The sequence below is a fragment of the Plecotus auritus genome, assembly GCF_963455305.1.
Source record: "Plecotus auritus genome assembly, chromosome: 5".
Lineage (NCBI taxonomy): Eukaryota > Metazoa > Chordata > Mammalia > Chiroptera > Vespertilionidae > Plecotus > Plecotus auritus.
The window spans coordinates 154270182-154283753 of record NC_137776.1 but is presented as its reverse complement, the minus strand read 5'-3'; the positions used below and the strand labels follow the sequence as shown (position 1 = coordinate 154283753).

The window sequence follows — 13572 nt, the reverse complement described above, 5'->3', positions numbered from 1 at the left end:
ATTCTGGGACAGCATGGCAGCTCTGCACCCTTTCCCCACACCTTGCTCTATGCATCGTTTCCATCTGCTGTTCCTGAGCTATATCTTTTTATAATAAACCACTAACCTAGAAAGTAAAACATTTTTCTGAGTTCTGTGAGCCAGTCCAGCAAATTAATCGAACCCAAGGAGGGAGTCATTAGAACATCCAATCTATAGCTGGTCTGTCAGAAGCGCAGGTGACAACCTGGGTTTGCAACTGGCATCTGAAGGGAGGGGGCAGTCTTTCAAGACTGAGCCCTTAGCCCGTGGGACCTGACACTATCTTCGGGTACACCATGTCAGAATTGAGTTGAATTGTAGGACACTTAGCTGGTTTTGCAGAATTGCTTGGGTGTATGGAACGCCCCTCCCCCCCACCCCCCCGCCCACACACAATGAAATTGAGTGTATAACCCTTTTAGACCCCTTTATTGCTCATCACCATCTTCCAACAAGGTGAGGGTTGGGTGCCCCTGTCAAGTGCTGCTGTAACATCCTCATCTCAGCCTTTGATACCCTTGGTTACTCATCAGCCTCCCATGCTAGGCTGGGAGCTCCATGAAGACAGGAGCTGGACTCTTCTGTTCACTGTGATGTCCCAGACCCAGCACAGCACCTGACTCATCCCCACTCCTTAACCAGGACTTGTTGAGTGAAGGAATGGATGCTGGGATAGCTTGTGGAAAGGGAGATGAGGAAGACAGAGACCAGGCAAGGCACCTCTTTAAGGCCATAATTGCTCATTGCCCCCAAATGTGTTGCTACTGTTCTAATGCTGGGAGAATGAGAAGTGAACTTTGAAGGGACCTTGAGCTTGTGGGGGAGCAGCAGTTAAGGGGTCTGTATTTTTGTGACTTGAAGGGTGAGAACCTTCTTTGGGAGAATTCTGCCTGGAAGGGGAACTGAGCCTAGCCCTGTTCCTTATCTGTCCTTGCCTGAGCCAAGCATGTGTGGTTGGGCTCTTAGTCCTGACCTACGTATTACTGCTTGTGTCTGACACTCCATTCTTCTTTCATTGGGACATTTTGGCTGAATTTATACACTTAAAATTATTTAATTCTAATATCTTTATATTTGGAATACTTTAATATTATTCACTTTATACTCCCTTAACTTCCTAGTTTTTATTGTACTTTTTAGTCTACAGTATTAGCAAATAATTTTGTAACATATTCAATCTTATTTATTGAATACTATTTTATATTCCTTTTAACTCTATTCAGTAGGATATTTTTAGCTAAATTTTGCCCTTATTGGGTACATGTTTAAATTAAGTGTATATATTACTTAGCACTTAAAAATGTATCAACATTTTCTAGCATTTTCCTTTTATTCTTTATAGATATAATTTTTTTCTTGTTACTCCTCATCCAAGAATATTTTTTTCATTGATTTTTAGAGAAAGTGGGAGGGAGGGGAGAGAGAGAGAAACATACTTCAGTCCAAGGGCCGACACTATCCACTGAGCCAAACTGACGAGGGCTTGCTCTTTATATTTTTAAGACATTTTCTGTTGGCTTTATCCTCTTAGTCTACTTTCTAGCATTTGCTGTTAAGGTAGAGATGAGAAGTAGTGATGTTGGTAGGACAGAGGGATGGATGGCACAATAGTGACTAGCTTAATAAGGGATAGTGGCCCTTCTCCCTGTGCTGACAATTCCATACACTCTTTGTTTGCTACCCCTTTCCCACCCATTCTAAAAGGAGGTTGTTCTTGCTGTTGTTAAAAGAGAACCTGATATTTGCCATGGTCAAGAAGAAAGAGTGTCTCAAATTAAATCCCATCCCAGTCAGATGGTTTGGGAAAGTCACAGGACAAATTATATGGGTCGGAAGTTATTAAGACTGGCCTGAAATACTGCTCAAGGGAATTGCTCATCATCATGTTCCAGAATAAGCTAGGGCTTCTCTGAACCACAAACCATAGTCTCCAAGCATCTCACAGCCTTTATATAGAAGGAAAGCTTCATGGGGTGGTTGGGGTGAGGGTCTGCAACTCAGCTCCTGAAAACTGACCCCAGAGAATAGGTGGCCTTGAAAGTCCTGTTAAAAACCATTGGATGGAAACATAATAGAGGGACAATAGTCAAAGCCGGGAAATTATATTTTGTTGACCTACTTACAGGATTAACCTAAGTATATTGATTCACATTCTTTCTGGTCAGAAATTCAAAGCCTTAGTTGTCAAGTGCTCCTAGAACCACCGTTTCTTGTCACATGTGCAGAATGGCCACTGGCTCATAGAGGAAAGCTGGGAGCAGGAGTTAGGTCAAGTCATGGAGGGAAGAGAAAAAATTCTGGAAAGATTCATCGCTTCCTTCTTATTATGTAAGATGTGATTTCCCCAAAGAAACAAGATGCTAAATAAAAGTTAGGGTCTCAAACCACAAGCCTACTTTAATCCACGTTGTTGCTGACTATATCCAATTTAATTTAATTCACATCAACAAGGCAGAGTTTTCTTTTCATGCCAGAAAGAGGAAGTGGAAGCGAGTAGGCTTTGAGGATAACCCAAATGGTGCAATTTAGAGTTTTCATTGAGCATGGAAGACTGTGTGTGTGTGTGTGTGTGTGTGTGTGTGTGTGTGTGTAGTAGGGGTGGGAGGGGTCAGAGGGAGGGTAGGTGGAAAGATGAATAAAATGTGGTCCCTTTCCTCAAAGCGCTGTAGTTGGAAAGGCAGATACATACTCAACTAATATGTGCAGTGATAGTGGTGGAGGCGTCATCTGACCCCAGGGTGACAGAAGTATTCGGTCTGAGTGGGAAAAGCTAAAAGATTGTGGAAGTTGTGGCAGCTTCCGCTTGAAGGATGTTAGGGCATTAAGCAGCAGAGTGGTGAAGACAGTATGCATTTGAGGCAGAGAAAATGGTTGGGCAAAGGTTCAGGATGGTCAGCTGCAGGGCACAGTCGTGGAAGAGCCGAGAAGCTGCTGCAGAGGGTGGGAGGGGCAGGTGGACTTTTTTGAGTAGGTGCGATGGTCTCAGCACTTACATAGAAGGTAATTGTTCATATTTCCATGTTGAATTACAGGCAGGTGATTTTCAAAAGCCTAATTCTTCTAAACAAATGTGGTCTTGCTTCCAACTGAAGAACCATCGTCTCACATACAATGGTTCATTACCATGAAGAATAAGAAAGTGATTAATTACAAAAATGTCGTTATATTTAACTTTGCAGGGATGGATTTGTTAAAGAATAGCAAAAATGTGTTTAATAGCTTTATATGCTATTTTGTAACCAGCCTATTTTGAAACTGTATATTATTAGGAGTAAAGCATGCAAAGGCGTGTGCTGTCACTGGGGACACTGAGGTTGCAGGGTCTAACGTGGGGTCAGGAGGAGGAAGAAAGGGAAAGGTAAAGAAAGAATCTCTAACAAGGGTCAGGTTCAGGAATAACTCACTAGACTATGGAGATTAATGTCAGTGCCCACCTATTTGTGTATCTGGACAGAATCATGTGTAAACTTCTTTCTTTTGGGTGTCCATGGAGTGAGGACTCCATGGTGGGTAGTGATAAATCAAGTAAGTGATCTCTTGTGATTTAATTGTGTTTATGTGATTTTATATTATCTAGACAAGAGGCTGAGTGGAATTCAGTCCTTTATTGAGATATTTGGTTGAGGCAAGCATTTGTCCACATCTCCATCTTCAGTTTAATTTTTCCAGTGAGGAACTGAAACAGAAAACTCGTGGGTAGAGTCTATTGAATTCCTGAAATTCTAGTTCATTTGTAAATCACTAATAGATAACAATTTACATACATATTAAGTATAAAATATATGGTGAGATACTTTAAGAAAATGCTTTTGAAATATTACAAAGTAATTATTATTATCTAGTTCTATTTTCATTTTGTTTGTTCAACCTTAAGCTCTTGAAGATGGACACCACTGTAATCTGATTTTGAGATACAAACTGGTGGTATCTTGACTGGGGAAAGGTCTCATCTTTTTCTTACTCTTACAAATACTGGCCCTGGTCCCAGTGGGGGACTCTCTTGAAGAAGCATAATTTTGTTTCTTACCCTACATCTTGCATCTACACGAGTGAAGAGAAAACCAACAATACTGAGTGTTTTATCCATTTACACATTTCTGCCCCCTCATTCTCATCTATAAAGATATAGCTTTTTCAATTGTAAATTTTTACTTCTATGGGCAAATAGCAAATAATGTACCTGTGTTACCAAACAACAGAAAAAACACATCTATATGAAACCATCCATAAAACACGGTATCTGACTAGCAATGAGGTATGGCATGATAAATCATGGTACATCACTAAATAGCATATTACACAATTGTTAAATGATAATTAGGGACACTGCACAAAAACATGAAAACATACTTAGGATATAATGAAAAGATTAAAGAAAAACACATGATTATAATAGGTAAGTTGCATATGCATATGGAGGAGGCCCAGAAGATAATATGCTAAAATAGAAATATGTTAGTTCTATTAGGATAGTGGGACTGTGGATTTTCAAAAATATTTTCTTCAATGTTATGAAAGAATAGTAACAGTGAGTTCACCAAATAAGTGATGCTGTAGGTGTAGAGGGGAGATATTAATAAACAATTAGAGGTTGGATATTATCAAAAGGGAAAACACATTTAAAAGAATAAATCTTTCTTCCCACATTTGCCAGATCAATGGGTATTAAGATCCATAGAATTGAAAACATTTTCAAAGGAGCTGGTTAGTAAGTTTGGAAGAGAGCCTGAACTGAACTCTATCTGAATTTTGTTTACCATGATAATTGCAATAAAGACTAAGTCTTGAAACAGTTGTCTAAATATGCTCCAGCTTGGGTATCTTGGCTGAATTTACACTTTGGAATCAAGAAACAGTTTTACCTCCTTCGACATATCATTTCCCTCTTTCAAAATGCATTCGAATTATCAAGAGGTATTGTGATTTTCCCTCCATGCCAAATTCAAAGTAAATTACATTTAGTGTAAGGTTATGTATTAGATTATTTGGGGCTCCAATATTAAAAAATTTATCCTCAAAAATATTTTACTCTGAATATATTTATTTTATCCCCAGAAATGTATTTTGCTGAATAAAAAAATATTTGATAATAAAACAAATCTGCTTTCACACATTTACAAAATTTTTTTTAGTAGTAGCAATAATTCAATCCATGTCACATATTAGTAATCATGAATTGCATAACTTTGACCTGCATTTTGCTGTAACTCATTTCATGGCAATATATCAAGTGCCTTTGCCACAGCACTATAGAATATTCAACCTGGGAATGAACAAAGAGGTAACCTAGCATCAGTCAGTCCCACTCCTCCCTTCTCAGGGAACTGAGGTGTAAGAAGATAAAATTTGCCCAGGATCACCAATCTCATTTGCTGACATTTAAACCCTACCGAAAAACAATTACATACCTCTGATGTTGCATTTGACTAGAAAATTGTGATTTTTAAGAGCATGATGTTTAAAAACAAGAATAATTGCCATACTTAGAGAATTACAGAGTTGGACCTGAAATACTCAAAAGAGATATACCTAAACTTTTTGTCCTCAATTCCCTTTTTGGCAAAAAGTGCCTGAAACTATCTGACATTAAAAAGAAATCATCATTCCTTAAAGGATGCAAAATTATTCTGATCTTCAAGATTAAATATATCACCATTTCTATATATAACTCAATATTTCTCTTCAACTGGATCAGATAATATTCTGGCTGATTGACCTCTTGTCTATTACAGTTGATCAAATGAAAGAGGAAATACTTTTTAGGGCCCCATTGTGATTTTTTTCCTCAGCAGCAAAAAATTAAACATGAAATAAAGCAGACCTTTGCCATGTAATGTTTACTGATCAGATGAACTTAATAAAAACTGGGCTTTGGTTAATCCTAGTAGATTAACTCTCATTTTATTGGCACTTACAGTCTTTGGGAATGCTGAACAAAAGTACAAATAATGACATTTCTGACATTTCCAGAAGTTTAATCATTGCATGTCATATAAATTCTGCATAAAGTTCAAGACTAAGGTATTGACATCACAGTCTTCAGATTTTAAAAGGCATATAAGAATAGTAATCACCAGTACATATTTCCCCCAAATGTTAAAGACACTTGTATACATATGCAGAATCCATTTTGACTGGACGAAAACAATTTCTGACCTATGAAAATATTACATTAAGTCATTTTGCACCTGATGAGGAAATTATACATGAATGATAGTAAATGTTAGAAAACACTTCAGATAAAGACCAGTAAGTCACTTTTAGTGAAGAATTTAATAAGTAACATAGCCATCTAAAAATGTTAGTTTTTCACATAGCCAGTCACATTTACTTTACTTTATTTGAAATTCCTGATCTTGTCAGAGGATATCATAAAACTCAATGACATAATTCACTGTCTTTAACTCCCCTTTCTCCAGAAACCATCCTACCCTAAGGAGGGATGCAGATTTTCTGTCCTGATTTTTTCTTCTTTTAACAAATGCTAAGTGTTAAAGGCTTTCAATAGATAATCATTCCTGATAACGAAGCATTGTTTTTTTCTTCTTTCAATATTTTTCAGACCTAAAGCAGCTCAGGGTCCCTATGAATAGCCGGGATTTTTTTTTTTTTTTTTTTTTTTTTTTTTTTTTTGCAGCCCACTCAAGATTTGCCTTGCTTTCAGCAGGTACTGAGTGGCACTTGTTGGGTTATTTACCAAACATCCAACATGGTTTAAATTGTTAAAAAGTAACTGGAACTTCTTCCTCTCCCTCCTATTGCCTCTTCCAGTGTCCTTAACACTCTCCACCCCTCCCTAAAATGTGTCCCCAACATGCCTATTTACACGGCTCTCAGGCACCAGACGTTTGCACACTCATCACATACCCGGTCCATCTCTAACAGTGTGAAGGCTGTTGGAGCAGGGCAGTTTCCTTCCATGGGGAGCTGAGTGTAGTCATGTTTCTATCAGCACAGCGACCCTTGTATGCAAAGCTTAGACTATCGTCTCGTGGTCCCACCGGCCTTGGCTCTGATTGATGTAACAACAGTATCTGTCATAGGGACTGTTCTGCTTGTAGGAGCAAACGATGATACTGTCCTGGGGCACAAAAAAGATGCTGTCCTCGGGCTCGGGGCACTCGGACCTGTCCCAGGTTGAGCACTTGACATCCAAGGCACTGTAGGTGAGGGAACTGCCTGAGGGGCAGTAGCCGTCCAGGTATCTGGAAGTCTCCTCCTGCTGCCCGCTCCGGACCAGGCTCTGGCATTCTCCTTCTTCCGTGGGGGTGGGAGTAGTGATAGAGCTGGCCACAGGCACCTCAGCCTGCCCCTGGGGGGGCAGCTTCCCCCGGAGGCCTGTCTTCTTAGCCAGCTCATCAGAGCTTCCTTTGCCTGACTCCAGGTCTGAAGGGGTCCTCAGCAGTTCCACCACCTCCTTGTCCTTGGGTTTCCGGAAGCAGGGCAACTTTCGGACCCATAGCAGCTCATTTTCGGGCCACTTGGTGCACCCCTCCGTTTTCCTGGCCAGGGCAATGGCCGCGATGCCTGGCAGGCAGATGGCTGGTCCAATGGCCAGGAGGGGTATGTTTCCCAGAGTCTCTCCTTTCATCCCAGAGACAGTGAACATGAAGCCAAAGACCAGGAAGACACTGACCAGGGCCACCACCAGCCCAGTCCTCGGGTTGATGTCATCAGGCCTCATCTTTCACTCATCCAGGTTGGGGCTTCTTGCTGGCCAGGGAGCAGCTTTGCTGTCTTCCGTCACAGAGGAAATCACAATGGGTTAAAAGAAATTCCCAAGTCCATTTCCCACCCACCAACTCTGTCTCTTTTACTCTTTGTCTCTCTCCACCTGTCGGACAATCTTAGTCTCTGCCTCTATCTCTTGCCCTGTTTCTGTTGCTCTTTGTCCGTCTGTCTGTCTGTCTGTCTGTGTCTCTTTACTATTTTAACCTCAGTCTTTCATATAAATGTCCACCGGCGGGGGTCACTGGGGTACCTGCGGTTTCCTCCTGTCTCCTGTCTCCTGGGAGCAGGGGGAAGAAGCCAGTCTGAGTCTCCTTAGAAACCTCCACAGCAGCTGTGCCCTGGACTCTCTGCCTTGTGTCTGGGAGGAAAGCCTGGCTTTTCCTCCTGACAACCAGGAAGTGGAGCCTGTCTTTCCCAACAGTGCGGGTCGCGGTCCCCAAGCTCTGGAAGCTAAGGCAGCTCAGCCCAGCGCTGGCTCTGCGCGCGGACTTCCAGGCGTTGGAGGGAGGGCGGGAGGGAGGACTTAGTCTGAGAAAGAGGGAAAGCGACGCGGAGCCTGTCCGCGTTACATCACTTTCAGAGCAAGCTCAGAAACAAAAAGGACGTGTGGGGGCGCGAGGGGGGCAGACCCAGGAGCAGCGGAAGAGGCTGCCCAGGGTCCAGTGGGGATCCTCAGAGCAGCCGGGATTCGTCCCGCCGCTGCCCAGGAGGGCTGAGCAGGGAGGCTGGACTCACTTCAGTGCCCGGGAGGGTCAGGGGGGGCGAGGCTGCTGCTGACCCGGGACGGAAACTCGGCTCTATTCGCCCACGGGCCAGCCTGGGCTCCGAGGATCACAGCTGCCTGCTGGAGATGTCTTTCGGGACCTGGATCCCTCTTTAGTTACAAATCGGGAGGATTCGACCCGACTGATAGTGGCTCCTAGGATTTACCCCAACCGCTCATCTCTCAACCTCAAGGCTAGGTGCACGGAGGGCGGCACACCTCCAGGTGCCGTGCTGCTCTCGGTCCAGGCGCTGGTGGCAGCGAGCAGTGCTCAACAGTGCTCTAGCCGCGGAGCGGGCTGCAGACCTGGACGGGCGCCCAGGACCAGCGCCCAGGCCGGGTTAACGGTGAGGGGTGGGTGCCAGGTTTGCTTAGCCCTGGGTGGAGTCACCAGAGACTCCCCCCCACCTCTGTCTTCCAGTTTCGGACTCTGGAAGGGGTGGCCTTGGAGCCCGGATCCAGCCCGGATCCAGTCAAGGGAAAAGGGGTCTCCGCCGTCGGATCCCCGTCCTTACACGTCGCACCCAAGACCCTGATACGAGGAGAAGGGGGAACCTCGACTGGGCGGGACTGGCTGACCAGCCCCGCTGCAGTTCCAGCTTTGGGTGATTCTCTCCTCCCTTGCTGAAGCTGGTGTGGAGAACCAGTCTCCCTCCCACGGCAGTGGGTGATGGATTCTCTGGCCCCAGGGGCAAGACTGGCTTTGACCATGGTTCTCAACAGGATGCCCATTTGGGGTAGATGGGGAATAGTGAGGAACAGAACAGGGCACCGGGTACATTCTTTAATACAAGGCACTGCCTTGGTGGGAAGAACTTTGACATCCAGGCCTTTCCCACCTTCTTTGTGTGTGCTTGGGAAAATGACTTGATTGGTCTGAGAACCAGTTGACTCCTCTGTAAAAGGATAATATTACTACCAAATATGTGAGGGAACAGTCTGAGGACTAAATAAATGTGACGTTCCTAGCACAATACTTGTTATGTGGTTCCTTTCATAAAACGGTTGAAATAGATATTTGCATAGTATGCCATAATCAATGCAGGCACAAGCCAAAGCATACATCTTGCCAATGTCCAGATTCTCACTAAGGACAATAGTACTTCCTGCCTTTCAGATTGGTAAGCTCTCCCAGTATACCTTCATTAATGCCCCCTTGTATGAAGTTAGCACGAGTGGTTTTTCCTCTTTGAAATCTGAAGAGTCTCTGGTATGACAGGCATTTCTCTGAAAGTGATGCCTCCAAATTAGGCTACAATTGACTTATGCTTTTATTGTCAATTTAGAAGAGATGATGGAGGTGGGCATAGGGAAGTTTTACATTAATTTTTATTGAAGTGTCATATAGAGAAATGAGCACAAATCATGAGTAATACATTTGAATGAATTTTCACAAAATGAACATGTCCATTTAACCAGCACCCACATCAGGAAGGAGACATTTTAGCAAACCCGCCCCCCCCCCATACCTGTATGTCACTCCTCCTCCCTCCATCCCCCAACAGATACCATTGTCTTGACTTCTAGCAGCACGGATTACTTCTGCCTGTTATTTGACTTTATGTAAATGAAAAAAGAGTGGAACTTTCCATTCTCCTTTCCTGGTACCTCACACTTGTAACTGATACATAACTCTCTGACACATAACTCCCTCTGAAATTCATCAGTTTGTTGGATTCTTATTTTTTTTAAGTGGAGTTATTTTTTTTTTATTGTGGCAAAATATATATAACATAAAATTTACCATTTTAACCATTTTAAGTGTACAGTTTAGTGCCATTAAGTACATTCACATTGTTGTGCAACCATCACTACTATCCATCTCTAGAACTTTTTCATCTTCCCAAATTGAGACTCTGTACCAATTAAGCAATAACTCTCCATTCCCCACTTCCCCAGCCTTGGCAACTACTATTCTACTTGCTATCTCTATGAATTTGACTATTTGAGGTACCTCATATAGGTGGAATTGTAGAACATTTGTTCTTTTGCATTAGATTAATTTCACTTGGTGTAATGTCTTCAAACATATATCAGAATTTCATTGCCTTTTAAGGCTGAATGACATTCCATTGTGTATGTATGTGTATATATATACACATCACATTTTGTTTATTCATTTCTCTGTTAATGGATACTTGGGTTCCTTCCACCTTTGACTATTGAGAAAACTGATGCTATGAACATGTAAAATGAGGATAATAACATTTACTTCCCAGGTATTATGAGGATTAGATACCATGTTAAATAGTCAATATATTTGAAGCTCCTAGGAGAGTGCTCACCAGTAGCGTGCCCTGTGTCAGCATCTGCTTTGATGCTGGTGAGTGCCTCTTGCAGAATAGCTGCTTTTGATGAGCTGGGCTCTGTGCTAAGCACTTCACATATATTATCTCATTTAATCTTTATAACAACCCCGTGAAGAAGGGAACTGAGGCATGGAGAGATTCAGTAACTTGTACAAAGTCATACAATGAATAAGTTGGATGCCAGAGTCCAAGCTCTTAATTTATTAGGTAAAGTTTTGCCTTCCCTTCCTCCCCTATAACTTCCCATGGCCTTAGAGTTAACTTCCTCCAATTATAACTTTAAGTCAGAGGAGAAGGAACATTTGTAGATGATCTGCAAAGATATCTACACTGCCAAATTCTTAGTATCTTGTGATTCGAACTAGAGAGATTGCAAGACATCTCAATTCATCACTCTCTGTCCCTTCTGTCCCTTTCCCTCTCTAACTGACAGTTCCCATTTGAGCAGCAAAATCATGGGCTTGGAAATACTATTCATGTCTAAGAACCAAGTCAAGTGGTTTTGATTTCATTTTTATCAGAGTCTATTCTGAAAAGCCTGGGATATCTTGCTCCAGAAATTACCTTCTGGTAGCCACAGTGAAAAGCATTGGAATGACAAAGTGAAGTCCATCAAGAGAAGTGCAGAGATTACTGAGATCCCACATTTTGGGAGAGGTGTCATTTTCATTTTTTACTCTATAAGGTTTTAATGATTCTAAAAGCAATGTGTTTAATATAGAAAAATTTAAAAGCATGAAAAATATAAGAAAATGTACATCAGTCATAGTTCCACTGTTATGCTGAGACAACCACTGTGACACAGGTTTACCTTGATCTTTCCAACAGTTCTGATTTCTTTTCCTTGCTTTTCTGCACTGGCTAGAACCTTCAGTACAATGTTGAATAGATGTTGTGATTTCAGGAATTCTTATGTTGTTCCCATCTCAAAAGGAATGCATTCAGCAGTTCACACATAGAATATTTGCTATAGTTGTTTTTGGCAGATAACATTCTTAGATTAATAGACCATTCTTTTATTCTTATTTTGCAAAGAGTGTTCTTGTCATAAAATAATGTTGAATTTTGTCAAATGCTTTTTTGTGTGTGTATCTATTGAGATACTCATATATTTTTTTCCCAATTCATTACCGTGGTGTCTTATTTTAATTAATTTTCTAATGACAAATCAATTTTATACTCTTGAATTAAATCTAACCTGCTGGATTTTATTGGCTAATAATTTGTTTAACTAGGGTGCATATGTGTTCATGAATGATATTAGCCAAATGTTTTTTCTCACATTGTTCTTCTCAGATTTCAGAATTAAGGTTATACAAGACTTATACATTCTGAAAAACTTTGGGTATGATGGTATCACTACTGGCTCTACTGAAAGTTCAGTAGAATTTGCCAGTGAAGCTAATTGATCTAGAATTTGAGAGTGAGAGATTTTTGTCTTCTGATTTAATTTCTTAAAGGTTATAGGACATCCCCAGCCAATTTGGCTCAGTGAATAGAGCCAAAGGGTCCAAAGGGTCTTGGGTTCAATTCCGGTCAAGTGCACCTACTTAGGTTGCAGGCTCCTCCCCGGCCCGGGGCCCTAGTCGGGGCATGTGCAGAAGGCAACCAATTGATGTTTCTCTCACATTGATATTTCTCTCTTTTTCCCTCTCTTCCACTCTCTCTAAAAATCAATGGAAAAATATCCTCAGATATCCTCAGGTGAGGATAAAAAAAAAAAAAAAGATTATAGGACATATTCTAGCTCTCGTGTTAGTTTAGTGAGTTATATTATTTAAAGAGTTGCCTATTTTCATGCGAAGTTTCAAATTCATTGGCATGATTTAGTTAAAAATACACTCATTGTCTTTTCAAGGTCCACAGCATCATAATTATATCTCCCTTTTCATTATTGACATTGCTTGTTGGTGCCCTCCTTTTTCCATCTGAATCATCTTACTAAAGCCTTGTCAATGTTATTAATCTTTACAAAGAACCAATGTTTCAGTGCATTTTTTTCTCTCTCATTAATTTTTGCTATTAACTTCTTGTTTTTCTTTCTTCTATCTTCTAAAAATGATTTGGGTTCAACTACTTAGGTTCTATAGTGCCATAAGCGAAGTATTGTAAGCTTTTCCCTCAGATTCTTCCTCAGGTTTGGGCCTGATTCCTCCCTTTTGTCTAGGAATTAGGGCTTGTGTCTCTTTTTAAAAAAAATAAATCTTTATTGTTCAGATTATTACAATTGTTCCTCTTTTCCCCCCATAGCTCCCCTCCAACCGGTTCCCACCCCACCCTCTACCCTTACCCCCCCCCCCGCCGCCCCCACACTGTCCTCATCCATAGGTGTACGATTTTTGTCCAGTCTCTTCCCACACCCCCCACACCCCTTTCCCCCCGAGAATTGTCAGTCCACTCCCTTTCTATGCCCCTGATTCTATTATATTCACCAGTTTATTCTGTTCATCAGATTTTTTATTCACTTGATTTTTAGATTCACTTGTTGATAGATATGTATTTGTTGTTCATAATTTTTATCTTTACCTTTTTCTTCTTCTTCCTCTTCTTAAAGAATACCTTTCGGCATTTCATGTAATCCTGGTTTGGTGGTGATGAACTCCTTTAGCTTTTTCTTGTCTGTGAAGCTTTTTATCTGACCTTCAATTCTGAATGATAGCTTTGCTGGGTAGAGTAATCTTGGTTGTAGGTTCTTGCTATTCATCACTTTGAATATTTCTTGCCACTCCCTTCTGGCCTGCATAGTTT

General features: G+C 41.4%; 1 protein-coding gene across 1 annotated transcript; it reads right to left on the bottom strand.

The window, feature by feature from the left end:
• Nucleotides 1-5092: 5092 nt before the first annotated feature.
• TMEM215 (transmembrane protein 215) lies at nucleotides 5093-8155 on the bottom strand. The gene has a single exon (XM_080669489.1). It carries the CDS (start codon nucleotides 7703-7705, stop codon nucleotides 6998-7000), a length of 708 nt encoding a protein of 235 aa, XP_080525615.1. The 5' UTR covers nucleotides 7706-8155; the 3' UTR covers nucleotides 5093-6997.
• Between the last annotated feature and the right edge of the window lie 5417 nt (nucleotides 8156-13572).

What these genes read in the sequence shown, in the direction of transcription:
- TMEM215 (XM_080669489.1), bottom strand. Translation starts at nt 7,705, where the DNA reads ATGAGGCCTGATGACATCAACCCGAGGACTGGGCTGGTGGTGGCCCTG.